Here is a 13,712-nt window from a genome sequence, read left to right as displayed (position 1 = left end):
CTGCATCGATGCATCAACAAGTTCCTATTTAAGACACGACGGAAAATTATTACATTCATAAAGGCGGATTTAAAAAAATTAATTAAGTTTTAAAAGACATGCCTCAAAAGTTGAAAAAATACTGGTACCTGCCTTAAAACACATATTCATGCAATGAAAACCTCGGCCACTCAAATTTTGCCCATGTAGAGCTCTAATTCACGCTTTTATAATTCATAGATCATGGCTTGCCAGATGTTCATCAAGAATAAAAAATCACTTGTAATGTCAAAGCTTTGCATAAGCAAATTGCTGTATGCAAAAACACTGTTGGGAGTGAAGGGATACCTTCAAAGTTAATATCTTTATACGATTAGCAAACTCTTCATATTCTCAATAACAGATTTAAGAGTGGGCAGAAAGACACCTGTACACTGGTAGAAGCAAAAAACATATTCTCGGTTTAATTGGAAAGTACATTCATGTTGATAATTAAACATGGATTTACGTGGATGACTCTGCAAGGATAGAGATAACATCATGAACGAAATTATAGTCATTCAGACGATAAACTGGGATTATCGTGGATTTCTCTCTAGGATCATTGATATAATCAGATTCTTCTTTCCTATTAACATTGAATGTGCCTTTAAACGAATTGATAGTTAGAAAATTACAATTAACAGCCCTGCACGTTCTCCGCAATCTGAATGAGACGAAAGCATCTCTTCCTTGAAAAAATTATTTTAATTAAAAAAAACTCATGTATTTTCAAATTGGCTTGTGTCTATTGATGTTGGTAAGTAAGAATCAAGGCTCCACCACCTGGGAATGATTGCAGCTTGCGACCATGCATCCACTACTTATCAATCGCTTTGTCGGGCTTGGCTTTATGAAATATGCAAAAGAGACTAAAAACGCTATAAAAAGCCACGATTTTAAGAACGCCACTAAATTGTTTGTCGTAAATTAACTAAAGCTTTAACTATAACTATAACTAAATTAACTAAAACTTTAAGAGCGCCACTAAAGCTGACTATTGTTGTAACTTTCAATAAAAACATATTTCATATTGAGAACATTTTGAGGCGAAAAAGAAAATGGATAAAGGAGAACATACTTAACATTTTTGCTTTGCACGGGCTCGTAAACTGTATGAAATTGCTTGACTGGCTGACACTCCATTTACTTTAAAAGCGTGTGATTTAAAATTTAACGTTTTGAGAGCTCTTTTGATCTTCATTACTTTTTTTTCAATAATCCAAAGTTGGAAAAGTTTAGGCCTGTGTACCTTTGGAGATGAGACATATAAGCGCGTTCTTCTTCTACGGTATCTATTGTAAGGAAGCTATTTTTGATCAGATGCTGATCTCTTTGTCAATTTAGATTATTTAATAGAAAACGTTATTCTCCCTTACATCTGAGAGTAAAACTGAAGAATTGCATCCATCTCAACGAACACTTCGCAGAAACACTTAGGTAGCATCCTGGTGATACACTTAATTGGTCTGCTGTGTAGATGTAACGACCAGTGCTCCAGTACTAACTGATCTCTTTGCTCGATCGTCAATTCCAGAACAGAGTCGGTTATATAGGCCTGATGATCTAATTTTCATATTTTCATTCTCAGATAACCTACACCTTTTCCTCTTCAGATAAATGTAAATTAACAATTGTATTTTTATCTGAATATAGTCTACTTTTTATAAGAACCAGATAATTTTTGCCACGGCTCAATGTTCGTATTTTTTTGGATAATTTGAGGCTTGCATTTTCTAAATTTTTTTTATTTCAACATTGAACTCTATAACTACATACTATAAATTGTTTCTTTACTAAATAACAGTTTTGTATGACATTTTCAGCAGTATGGTTGATCAGGTGACAAAATCTGCTTTGTTTTGTTAACACGAACTAAATTTTCAAGCACATATTGTTTTTTCTTTCGATCTTTTATCTTGGACCAGGCATGCTCTTTTTTTTTCTGGCAAATCGAGCGCCGATGTTCTTATAAACTGTGCTTTTTTGAAGCAAACAGTAAAAAAAAGCATTACCGAGTCTTATCAAAACTTTTTTAACTAGAACGAACTTAATTGGACGCCCCTTTATCTATTTAAATGTCGATATTATACCACAATTAATTTATAACTATGTTCAAAATGCTGTTGATGCAGTCCTTTGCTACAAATATCCATTGGTAATAAGGTTTTGTATCTTAAAAAGAAAGTGGGCATTTTAGTTATCTGTTGAATGAATTCTTAGTGAAAATCAAACGAAAATGAATAATATGAAATGAGTGCAGAACAAGGTTTAAAAATAAACTTCCCTTATCCTGCCCTGGTCGTGTCACTCATATTTTCTCCTAGTATAATTTGAAGGCGCAATTTAAAATTTGAGAATGCTGCATTGTTTTTAAATACTTTTGGGCGCTCCATATCTTCTAGAAGCTAGTTAGCTAGATAAAATTTCTGTTATCAGAATCCATTATTTCTGTCTCGAAAAAACAAATACCCCCAAGGTAAGCAATTTTAAAGTTGAACGTATGCTATTCCCTATTTATTGCTGTCTGTATCTTGTGTTTTCGTTCTTCTTGCTCCTTTCACACCCTTGGCCCTGCCAAATTCCGACTGCAAAGCATATGTGCACTCATTAACACTCGATTCAAAAAGCTGTTTCGCATGTGTTGATGTATCGTAATCAAGGAGGCTTCCAAGTGCTGATATATAGTTGATTGCGATTTTGAGAATAGACAACTTCGAAAGTTTTTGATCTGCAGTATAGCTTGGAATGACCCTGCGCAGCATATTGAATGCTTCTCCTAATTTGTGTACCCGCGATCTCTCTCGCGCATTTGCGAGTATCCGTCTCTGCATGTGGACGTTATTTGATGCCTTTTTACTGTCATTTAAAACCTGCTTTGTACTATTGATTCCTGAATTTGCTTTCTCTTCCAGCCGCGAAGTTGTTTCTTTCCACATATGATCAACAATTAATTCTTTATTACAAGATGGATTGAGGACTACTTCAGGACTACTTGTGTGTTTGAAGTTCTTCTCTTTGCTTTCTTCATCGTCTAGCGGAACTTCTTTCTTCGTTTCGAACGCTTCTTGAAGCTTGGCAAGATATTTTCTTTGTTTGTGGGGCAACTTTATCCCCTTTTTACCGTTAACTTTTTTTTTTGAAATCCTTGCACGCTTGACTGCTGAAAGGCAGTTTTCTCTGTCTAGACATTGGTCTTTATGTGACTTCTTTCCGGAGTTTGTTTTTGACTTCAGCGCGTTACTCTCTTCTCCGGACCTGTCGAAAATGCTCCCTTCTTCTTCTACTTGATTTTCAGTTCCGTCGTAAAGCCGTCTGTTTCCAACGAATTCTTCCACGAATGTTTCACTATTTACCCTTTCAGAACAGTGCTTCATTTTCCTTCAGTGTCTTTTTATCCTTTAAGAAACAGCGATGCACCTGCAAATCCCTTACCAAGATAATTCAATTTTTGATATCAATGAGTTCCAGTTCAAGGTAAACTCAAAAAGTCAAAAGCAATGTATTTCGGACATGCTTGCTAACACTTGGCCAACTCTTGGCAAAATGCATATTGAAGTTATCAACAGTTGCAGGTATCCAGAGATAATTCTTACAAGAATGTATTATTAGCAAGTTCCCTCTCCGTCAAACCTTGCGAGAGAAAAAACTTATTTTCTGATATATACAAGAAGGTGCTCTGTTGTATCGCTGCAATCTGACCAGACAATCCTTCATCGGCCATAGAACCGGGTGCATTTACTTATACGACCGCTTTTATTAAATCACACTTATCGAGAAAGGTCAATTTTTCCTTCAAGTCAAAGTAAAAACAGTTTCGTCTTCGGCACTCTTTTGAATTTATGATAAGCCAGTGAGCTGCTAGTCCAGTAGATGGCATTCCCGTTGTTCTTTTAATTCGAGGAATTGGTCAATGCTCTCGTCTAGGAGTTGGAACGATGACTACTTTCTTAACAATCAACTTTCGCCAATTGAACTCTTTAGCTGCTTTGATCAATTATACGCCACGCTTGAAAGTTTCCGACACTGTGTGATAATTGCGTCATTCATCAACGCTTGAGATTTGGATGTCCCTCTTTTTAAGAACCAGACTTTCATAAACTTACTCAGAATCTAGAATCTGCTAATAGTCATTACACATTTACCTTGATACAAGGGACGTCGTTGTCGAACGAACACCTGTTATAAGGAATGTGCTTGTGTACTGAGCCTCACTGTCTGCTTTGCATTATTCATCCGGCCTTTGTCTCATAAAAACAGCACACGAACGCAGGCCGACTTTCACGCAGCGGCCTTTCGGGATTTTGCGGCCAGCAAGTTGAATAGCGACAATAGACCTCTTTAGTTTCTATCCTGTTTGTATTCAAATAGGCCAACCAACACCGAAGTACACGAAACAGGTGTCCTCAAATCTTTTCATTGACTTGTAATGCTTGGACTAATTACTCCTCCGCAGAACCGTACCATAACAGATGGCAAGTGAACATCATTTTATTTCTTTTATAAAAGCAAAGTGAAAAAGCGTACGTTGATGGAATTTCAAATCAAACCTATTGAGTTTTAAACAAATAAAATAGATTATCAAACCAAAGACACCGGCTTTTTTGATATCTTTACCAATTTTACATAGCTTTTTTATGAAAATACACAAAGATAGGCCAATCAGATAGAAAGAATGGGACTAAAAACTTCTTCCGATCATGCTTCTTTCGATCCTGCTGAGCATATACGTACAATAATTTATTAAACATCTCTGATTCCCTTTTATACGCGAATCAGGGCCTGTTTTAACATACAAGCTACGGGATTTTGCGGCCATACAAGTGTAAAATTTGCTGCTGGTATATACATTTGTAAAACTTCTGACACCATTCGTTGTTTGAGCGATTGACCGAGCGAATAAACGACACGTTTTGACACACAAAATCAATTCCTTTTGTTCAATCCAAAGCTAAGACGTTCTTTTACACAATATCGAAACTTAGGTACTAAACAGCCTTTCACAAGCACTGTTACGCCATTAAATTATGTATATATGAAACGAAACCTCGAGTGCTTTCACAAGCCACTCGGGTTGAATGCCATCAGCCCTCTCTTAGCCTTTCCATCCATGACAGTTCTTTGTGTGTGTGTGTGAGTTAGTGTCTACATGTTTGATAGCAGTGGCCTTTCGCAAGCACCACGCTTCTCTCTCTAACTAACTGTTTCTCCGTATTCTACTTTATATAACAGCATTACAATATAGCAAACTAATATCAATAATTGCCGGTGTTATTGTCGGTATCTATCGTGCAATACGTAAATTAACTAGTAGGAGGTGTTAGATATATTAGGATACGCGGGGGAACTTTGTAGAGCAAAAGGGCATGTAAAATATTACTATACCGGAAAACATGAAAAACTAACACGCGACAAACTAATATATCCTAAACAAAGAGAAGCATGAACAAATATAAGCATAAACGCAAGACTGACCTAAAATGAAATAAGTACCTATATTACATACCTCCCTATCAAGGAAAATGAATCGTCCTCGATTCTTAAAGTGAATCTAATGAAAAATAATTAAACGTCCAATGAATATTTTGTGTCCGTAAACTAGAAATCGACAAGTCCTGTGATTGAGATATTTGCCAGCTACTTGGTTTGACTATGCATCTCTGGATGGTATGCAGGGTGTTCGAACTGTCGTCTCGGGAACAGTTGTTCGTCGCCTTCCATCTTGAGGTACATGTCCTAAACTGATTCGTGAATCTGGGTTCTGGTCTGTTTCCAGCACCATATAATCCCACTCCTGTCACCATTGTAAAATTTGCTGCTGGTAATACATTTGTAAAACTTCTGACACCATTCGTTGTTTGAGCGATTGACCGAGCGAATAAATGACACGTTTTGACACACAAAATCAATTCCTTTTGTTCAATCCAAAGCTAAGACGTTCTTTTACACAATATCGAAACTTAGGTACTAAACAGCCTTTCACAAGCACTGTTACGCCATTAAATTATGTATATATGAAACGAAACCTCGAGTGCTTTCACAAGCCACTCGGGTTGAATGCCATCAGCCCTCTCTTAGCCTTTCCATCCATGACAGTTCTTTGTGTGTGTGTGTGAGTTAGTGTCTACATGTTTGATAGCAGTGGCCTTTCGCAAGCACCACGCTTCTCTCTCTAACTAACTGTTTCTCCGTATTCTACTTTATATAACAGCATTACAATATAGCAAACTAATATCAATAATTGCCGGTGTTATTGTCGGTATCTATCGTGCAATACGTAAATTAACTAGTAGGAGGTGTTAGATATATTAGGATACGCGGGGGAACTTTGTAGAGCAAAAGGGCATGTAAAATATTACTATACCGGAAAACATGAAAAACTAACACGCGACAAACTAATATATCCTAAACAAAGAGAAGCATGAACAAATATAAGCATAAACGCAAGACTGACCTAAAATGAAATAAGTACCTATATTACACAAGCTGGAGTGCAAGGGAGGCAATTAGACGACCAACAAGATGCTAGTTTCTTTTTGTAAGAAGAAAGGCTCCCCCTTCTAATCGAAGACACATAAAAAAACTACGAGCTAGGGCTGCACCATGCATAAAAATAATGAAGAAACGAAGACATATAATCAAATTGCTGTGACGATGACATGACGATAAAGAATGGCAAGAGTTGCGTGAATAAAATGATATAACGATTTATCGTTGAGCTACCATTTATCTCTTCATTAATATTCTTATTTTGTTTGGCTTTTGTGTGCTCACTTTGTTTTAGGAATCAACTATGCAATCTCATTTTAGCTGCACCTGTTTTCGAACAAACACATTGCATGATAGGTTAAACAGTTGCCATGGTTACATTACACAGCCGTTTCTTCGTGCAGGTTTTGGCATCTGTTATTCTAATCTGTTCAAAATCGCAAGCAAATTGAAATAAAACACGTTTATTTTTTATTTTCCGCTCTCGGGGTCAGGTAGCGATATAAACAATAATGAAATATGATCATTTCCTTACATTAGGACTATAGGTAGAGTTCTGAGACCCTTTTGATTAACGAAGGAATCCTTGGAAGCTCCTTCTCTGTATCCATCTCCGTCTTTTCTTTTAAACTGACAAGAATCGTTTTCAAACAATTATTTATTGCAATTTTATCATCCAACTAATAATCTGGGGGTCTTTTTGCAGATTGACAGGTTTTGAGATTGTTTCCTAACAGGCCTTAGGCAACAAACATGACAAGCTGCAAGCCGGTATTGAGAGACTCCGCTAAGTGTTGCATTCTTGCATGAATTGTCTTTTATGTACATACGCACTATACGCTTAGACGTAAGAAGCCTGTAACAGACCTTTTGAGTTCCTTTTGAAGTTATTCGGTTTCTTGTTATTGTTTCATTCACCTTAGCTGCAAATTTATCTACTTTAAAAGCTTTTATAGATCCTTTGAGAAAACAACATACATTATTGGTTTTTTGTCCAAAGCACTAGATGTTGCTTCTTTATTGCCAGTTATGTTGCTAGAAGTATATTTTGTTCATGCATCGATTACCTTGTGGTGACCAGCAGTGGTGCGTCGAAAGAATTTAAGCGGGAGGTTGTAGCAAAAAAAATTTAACGACAGGTTATGATAGAGAATTTCTTAAAAAGGTTCTCCTCTTTCAACTACGAATTCTTAGTAAAAACCTGGCTACTCAAGTATGAAATTAGTGTGTGTATAAATTGATTGCTTAACAACGGTAACCAGGAATATTTTTTGTGGCGGGGGATTTTAAAGTGTCTAGGGGGAGAAAGGGTTCAGTGAAGGATAAGAAAAGTTTTGAAAATATGACGTTCAAAGAATAGCAGGAAAATGCATCTATCTACAACATTGATTTAGACCCAAGAAAAAACGAAGGCAATGTTCATACGATTTCTTTTATAGTTAATTCTGGTGTTCGTGTGACATGAAAATAGGAAAGGTCTTGCAAAGTTATTAGATAGGCATTGAAGCAAAAAAGCCATGGAACACGGTTTAAGAATAGAAAATAAACATAAGAATGAGCTAAGTAGCTTTGTAAAGTTGAGGTATGATTACATTCAAATAATCTGCAAAATTAGATCGTGATATTTTTCCATCATAGATATGTCGTTGTTTGCTGGGAAATTGATGCATGTCACACCCTTTTTAATGCAAATGAGTTGAACTGCTTCCTTTTAAGTGTTGGATATGATCATGTCACAAGCTTTGCAGATGATTTTCGCAGTTGAAAATTTCTGGTGAGTAAGAATTTGCAGGTTTCAAAAGCAAAGCTTGATAACGAGAATTTTATGCATACGATATAGCTTTATGTTCACATTTGGACGGTTTTTTCAAGATCAAAAATCCTGAAAAGCTTGAAAGCTTCTTCTCAAAAATCATAATAATGCTAACGTCAACTTCAGTTTACCAGGGGCGTCGCAACCAGGGGGGGGTGTGGGGGGTGTCACACCCCCCCAATAGTATCTCAACAGGAAATTTCAGGTAAAATCCGCTAGGTGGAAGAAACGCTTTAGGTATTTCAGAGACCTTCATGTCATAAAATCAATAAAGGATCAAGCTAAGGCAGTTTCTCCGTTGGTTAAATATGATTTTTCTTGATATGAATGAAGGTAAACAAACTAATGATTTAAAGATTTGAAGATTGCTTGTTGGCAATAAATCTAAAAATCCAGACCCTTTTCAGGTAAAATAATGCCTTGTGCCCATTTCTCCTAAAGTTTCTCAGTAGAAGCATTCTCTGCAATTCTCTGCAATTCACAAAGTTTCTCTGCAATTCACTATGAGCTCCAGATTCTTCCTTAACATTCAAAAGGCATGCTAAGATGGAGAGAGGGATCTAAATTTAGAAGTAGCTGACAATCTGGTATGTTTCAAGACCACGGCGAAATTGGTGTTTTTATCTGCTGTAAAAAATTTTTGCAAAAAAAACAACAATTTTCAATAGGATTAGGAAGATTGCTTTAGTGAAATTTGCTTAAAAGAGTGCATTTTCCAGTGAACTAGAAGCATCAAAATTCGAAAATTTCCTCCTCCTTCGGCGGCAACCATGTTGCCGCTTCAGGTAGTAACTATATATTTTGCCCGTCCCCATATAGAGATTTGACAAGTCTATTAGGAAAGTCCGTTATTATCATACAGAGTTAGATTGACAAAATGTATTGCAGCGGTTTGTGACAGCAGCTAAAAAATTTCAGGCAATAATTTTTTTAATCAGGTAAATTTGTAGTCCACACCAGCCCCCCTGTGTTTGTGCTACAGTGGCGAAGCCAAAGGTCCACAAATTTCCAAAAATAACAATGTCTGAAATAAAAAAAATTGGTTCACTTTATGAAATTATTTTATGCCCGATTCAAAGGAATTTCTTGTCTTATTCTATATTTTTACTTCGTGGTTGTGCCGTTTTTCAATTTTGAGACACAGGGTGACTGGAATGGAATTTTTGAGTATCCAGTTCGTAAGTTGATATCGTCGCATATTTAGCCCTGTGGTCAGTCCTGCCCAATACTCGTAGGCAGGACTAAACTCTATGTTCGGCCCTGCCAAACAATGGGCAAATGCCTCGTAGCCCTGTTTTTTGTCCTGCCTCTTAATAGAAGAAAACAATGGCACTTCTGCCCTTCAGAAATGGCAGGACCTCAGGTCTTGCTCATTCATGAAGGCAGGACCTAAACTTTTGGAGCCCTTTGTTTCTGTATAATGTGTTAATTTTCTGCGCCGTGGTCACAAAGAATATTCTCTCGGGCCATAGTCAAGCTTTCCTTAGGAAAAATAACTTTTTTGATATCATGGATCAAACTAACTTTAACGAAGACATTATGATTCTGCTGCTGAAGTTTTTGCTGCTAGAAGCTTCGGGCAGGAAAGGCCTACACTGTCGTCACTTAATTTATACAAGAATCAATCGTTTCAAGACGAGTGGTACTTGTAGAAATCGAATTGTTTAGAGTCGTTCTGTTGGTCCTATCTACTCTTCCTATATAGTTTTCTCTCAGACTGCAGAGAGCAAAGGAAGTCATTTTCAAATGTTTCACCGCAATCTTGATTTGAACATATCCAAAAGGGTGTTTCCTCTTTTTCCTAGGGTATTTAGGGCATGGCTTCAGGCAATTTTTCCCCAGACCCCCTTTGGGCAGGACCTTCTGTTCTTGATTAGCTTCGACACTGTGGGTTTATGGATCATTTGGGACCCTTTTACAAAATATACTTAGACGAAATAACATTAACTTAGCTTACAGTTTATAGAATCAATCGCACTTGAAACGCTTTTTTAATCAAAAGCAAATAGTGAATGCAAATAAAAAAGAGAGAGTTTAAACGGCTTCAACCCTGTTTTAGGCTCTTGGATCTCTTCAAACTTATATGCTTGGGAACTAACATTTTTATCGTCTTGCATTAGTAAGAATGGTCTGTTTGAAAGTCACTAACATATTACCATTTGTTAGTATCCATCTATTGCAAGCCTTCAACTTTCTAATCGCATAATTACAGTTACCTTTCGAGGACCAACAAGTAATGAGCCTTAAAAAACAAACAAAAAGGATTTAGGATTTAGTAAGGCTTTACAGCTCTATAGAAGGTATTTGCAGATATTTCGTGGCACGTTGACTTATTAGAATGAAATAAAAATATAATTGAGTTGTTAACATTTTTCAGAGACAGCTTGAAGAAATTGAGCCTGGGGGGCTGAGAATCACGCTTAGTGACGTAGGAGGACCCACCGGTTGAGGCTGACGCGGAAGAAAATTTTTTAATCATGCCCTCTAAATAGCTAAAAAGCATCTCTCAGACTCTCAGAAGTTTAACAATACTATACTCTTCAAGATAGAAAAATTGACGTTTCTCAGAAGAACACTGATCATTGTTTCTGGGAGAAATTGGGGAGGGGAAGAGTCATGCTTAAACTCTAGTGACAGACGTTGGGGAAAGAAAGAAAAGGTGTTTTTATTCAAGAGCAAGCAATTTTTTCCTAATACCGTATCGGATTCGAAGAAAATAAGGATGTATCTAAGAACATATTCGGGCTCAAAACAAAATAATATTCGGGCTTAAAAGAATAGAAGCTGAGCAAAAATTATTGCATTCTAATAATAAAAAGTGTAGTCATCGCTTCTTTCTTAAAAGCAAAAGTACTTCTTTTGCCTCTTGGCCTTGTTCTTAGCTGCAGTTAAAAGCAAAACTCAGAATTTCTTTTTTGTGTGTCTATGCTATTATCATGCCACTTAATGTGCAGTTAAAATTAAGGAGCTATTATGGAGGTCTTGGTACCGCAATTCGACTAATAGAGGTTCAGAAATTAGGAACTTTAGGACCTAGGTTTTGAGTTAGGATTTTCATAAAACGGCGTGTACTGAAAATATGTGTAATGTGGGTTTGTCGAGATTTATGGCAACTTAAACGATTCTTTTCTTACAAAGTTTTTTCAGATTTATTCAAGGGATGACCGGTGGATAAGATATTTGGGACTAAGTCCCCCCTCATGGGCATCGTCACTGATTCGACACCAATCTGCATGCATAAATAACAGCCATCAACAATAGCCAACTTCCGCTTGACACCATGACAAAAAGGCTGAGGTTTATGGCAATAACACAGAAAAACTTACTCTGGTTCTAACCCAGTTACCAGGGATTCCTTTCTTTGAAAGAAAATGACGATGATTTCTAAAAAAAATCGTTTTGCTCCAGATTTTTTTTGAGGGGTCTAGTCTCCCGCGTCTCCCCGGGATTTACGGCCCTTGGTATATTTAAGCAATCCTTAAAGGGTTAAAGTTCGAAAAATAGAAGAGAAATCGAATTCAATGTCTATGTTATGTTCTGATTAACAATTTGTGGGTGTAACTCATCCCTGGCAGTTCTCCTTTCAACAGCGCGTTTTATCAAAAGTTGTCACTGAAATGTGACCTCTAGTTAGCTCCATACACGTCACAAGTGATAATGTTGATTCTTAACCGTTGTACTCGTTGTGATTGGAGTGAATATCGACGATTTACAAAGGACAAACTATCTTTTCTTAAAAAGCCTAATTTGCGCTCTTTGTCCCACAAGGTAGTCGAAAGGCTTCTTGAAGTCTGTTTCGATCAATAAGATTAAAATATATCATTTTCTTTAACAGTGTTACACGTACCTTTTTCTTTGATAGAAGTTGCTGTGTCAGTTATCACTTCTAGCAGTGATGCTCTCTCTTTCAACAACACCAGCAGACAGCTTTCAAATGAATATCTTCTCTGTTTTCTACACTCCTAAAATCACCTCCAAGCATTGTCCTATTGATATTTTATTCCCTTGAAAGCCCTGTCACCTGAGGTTTCAACTTTCTGCTTAATTTCTATGAGTCCAGAAACCACAAATTAATCTGCATCACTTGAAACCTTAAAGGCATCTCAAATCATGCTGAAATGTTCTCTAGAGGTTATTGTACGGTAAGGATATGGAAAAGATGTGATTGTATTTTCATATTTGCTTTTCTGGTAACACGATTTTTGAGGGGGAACGTGAGCGCCCGAAGAGTGATTTCTTTCTACCATTATGCCTTTTATTGTCATTGCATGCTTATCCCTGAAATAACACCTTTAAGTATGATGTTTTTGCCAGCCAGTTACTAGTAACAGAACAGCCACGAATAAGTGACTAGCAAAATCCACATTAAACTGTGGCATTGATATTGGCTACGGTTTGTTCAATATTAAAATGTAATTTACCAACATCTTCACCATAGCGGAGATGAATAGCACCATGTATGTTTTTGTTTTACAAATTCTGATAAAATCGTTGAGAAACTTCGATAGACCATTTCTGATAATTCTTGATATCAAATCAAATATCAACAGCATTTTTAATTAATCTGCACTTTACTCAATCTTCTGATGCCTGTACAGGGTAACCTTACAATTCCTCCACTTTATTTACAAAGTAACAGAGAAGCTAAGAAAAAACCAAAACAAAATTTAATACATTTTTACAACATACATAAATAATTCCTTACTTTCGATAGTTCTTACGAATAAAGAAGCAGCTCCTTTGCTACTTAGAGACAAATGCATCACTGTTAAGGGGATATTAATAAATTCAAGCAAGCCCTCGGTAAAATATTGTACAAAAATTTTCTGTGATCAATATTCTGCCTACATTGATAAAGCTTTTGCTATGTCATGCATGAAAATTCGTTAATGACGTTATTGTATTCTGTAAATTCTTTTTTGGAAGATATCATCACACTACAGACAAAAGTTGCTTCGATAAAACTTGGAATAAGTTTGCGAGATCTGTTAGAGGATTGAACGCAAAACTTTAAGCTGATTCATCTTGATGCCCTTTTGATGGCTGATCAAAGAACAATTAGCACTCACAGAGGCAAAGCTAACAAACCATTTGCGTAAGAAACGGCTGTTTATCTAAAAACCGTGTTAAGAAACGGTTTTAGCAAATAAGGCATCTTTTATGCGATCGTTTTACGTATAAATATTGATCACAATGGATAATTATTAATAGCAGACGCATGACGATGAGTTGCTCAAACAGTTATCGAGTTTCAGAACCCCAAAAAATGTGAAAATGATAAAAATGTGTGTGCGCGTCGGCAGAAATACATGTAAAATCGCCATATGTTTTGACGTAACCCATGTCTTATGTAATCTTTATGCGTCAGACCACAGGATACGCAAATTCCAAG

At 36.6% G+C, this 13,712-nt stretch overlaps 2 protein-coding genes across 3 annotated transcripts in view; both read right to left on the bottom strand.

The window, feature by feature from the left end:
- Positions 1-13,682, bottom strand: part of LOC135686472 (uncharacterized) — a 44,819-nt gene extending 31,137 nt beyond the window's left edge. For both annotated transcript variants that reach the window (XM_089109017.1, XM_089109018.1), the window contains exon 1: positions 12,168-13,682. The gene's annotated coding sequence lies outside the window, so the exon portion shown is untranslated. The remainder of the gene's footprint in view (positions 1-12,167) is intronic.
- Positions 45-6,500, bottom strand: LOC135686497 (uncharacterized). Its single transcript, XM_065202742.2, has one exon. The coding sequence runs from the start codon at positions 3,393-3,395 to the stop codon at positions 2,532-2,534; it is 864 nt and encodes a 287-aa protein (XP_065058814.2). The 5' UTR covers positions 3,396-6,500; the 3' UTR covers positions 45-2,531.
- Positions 13,683-13,712: the final 30 nt, after the last annotated feature.

This window comes from Rhopilema esculentum, chromosome 6, assembly GCF_057945365.1.
Source record: "Rhopilema esculentum isolate cy_ngs chromosome 6, ASM5794536v1, whole genome shotgun sequence".
In the NCBI taxonomy this organism is placed as follows: Eukaryota; Metazoa; Cnidaria; class Scyphozoa; order Rhizostomeae; family Rhizostomatidae; genus Rhopilema; species Rhopilema esculentum.
This window is presented reverse-complemented; position numbering and strand designations above follow the sequence as displayed.

Coding starts and splice junctions, on each gene's coding strand:
- LOC135686497 (XM_065202742.2), bottom strand. CDS start 3,395: ATGAAGCACTGTTCTGAAAGGGTAAATAGTGAAACATTCGTGGAAGAA.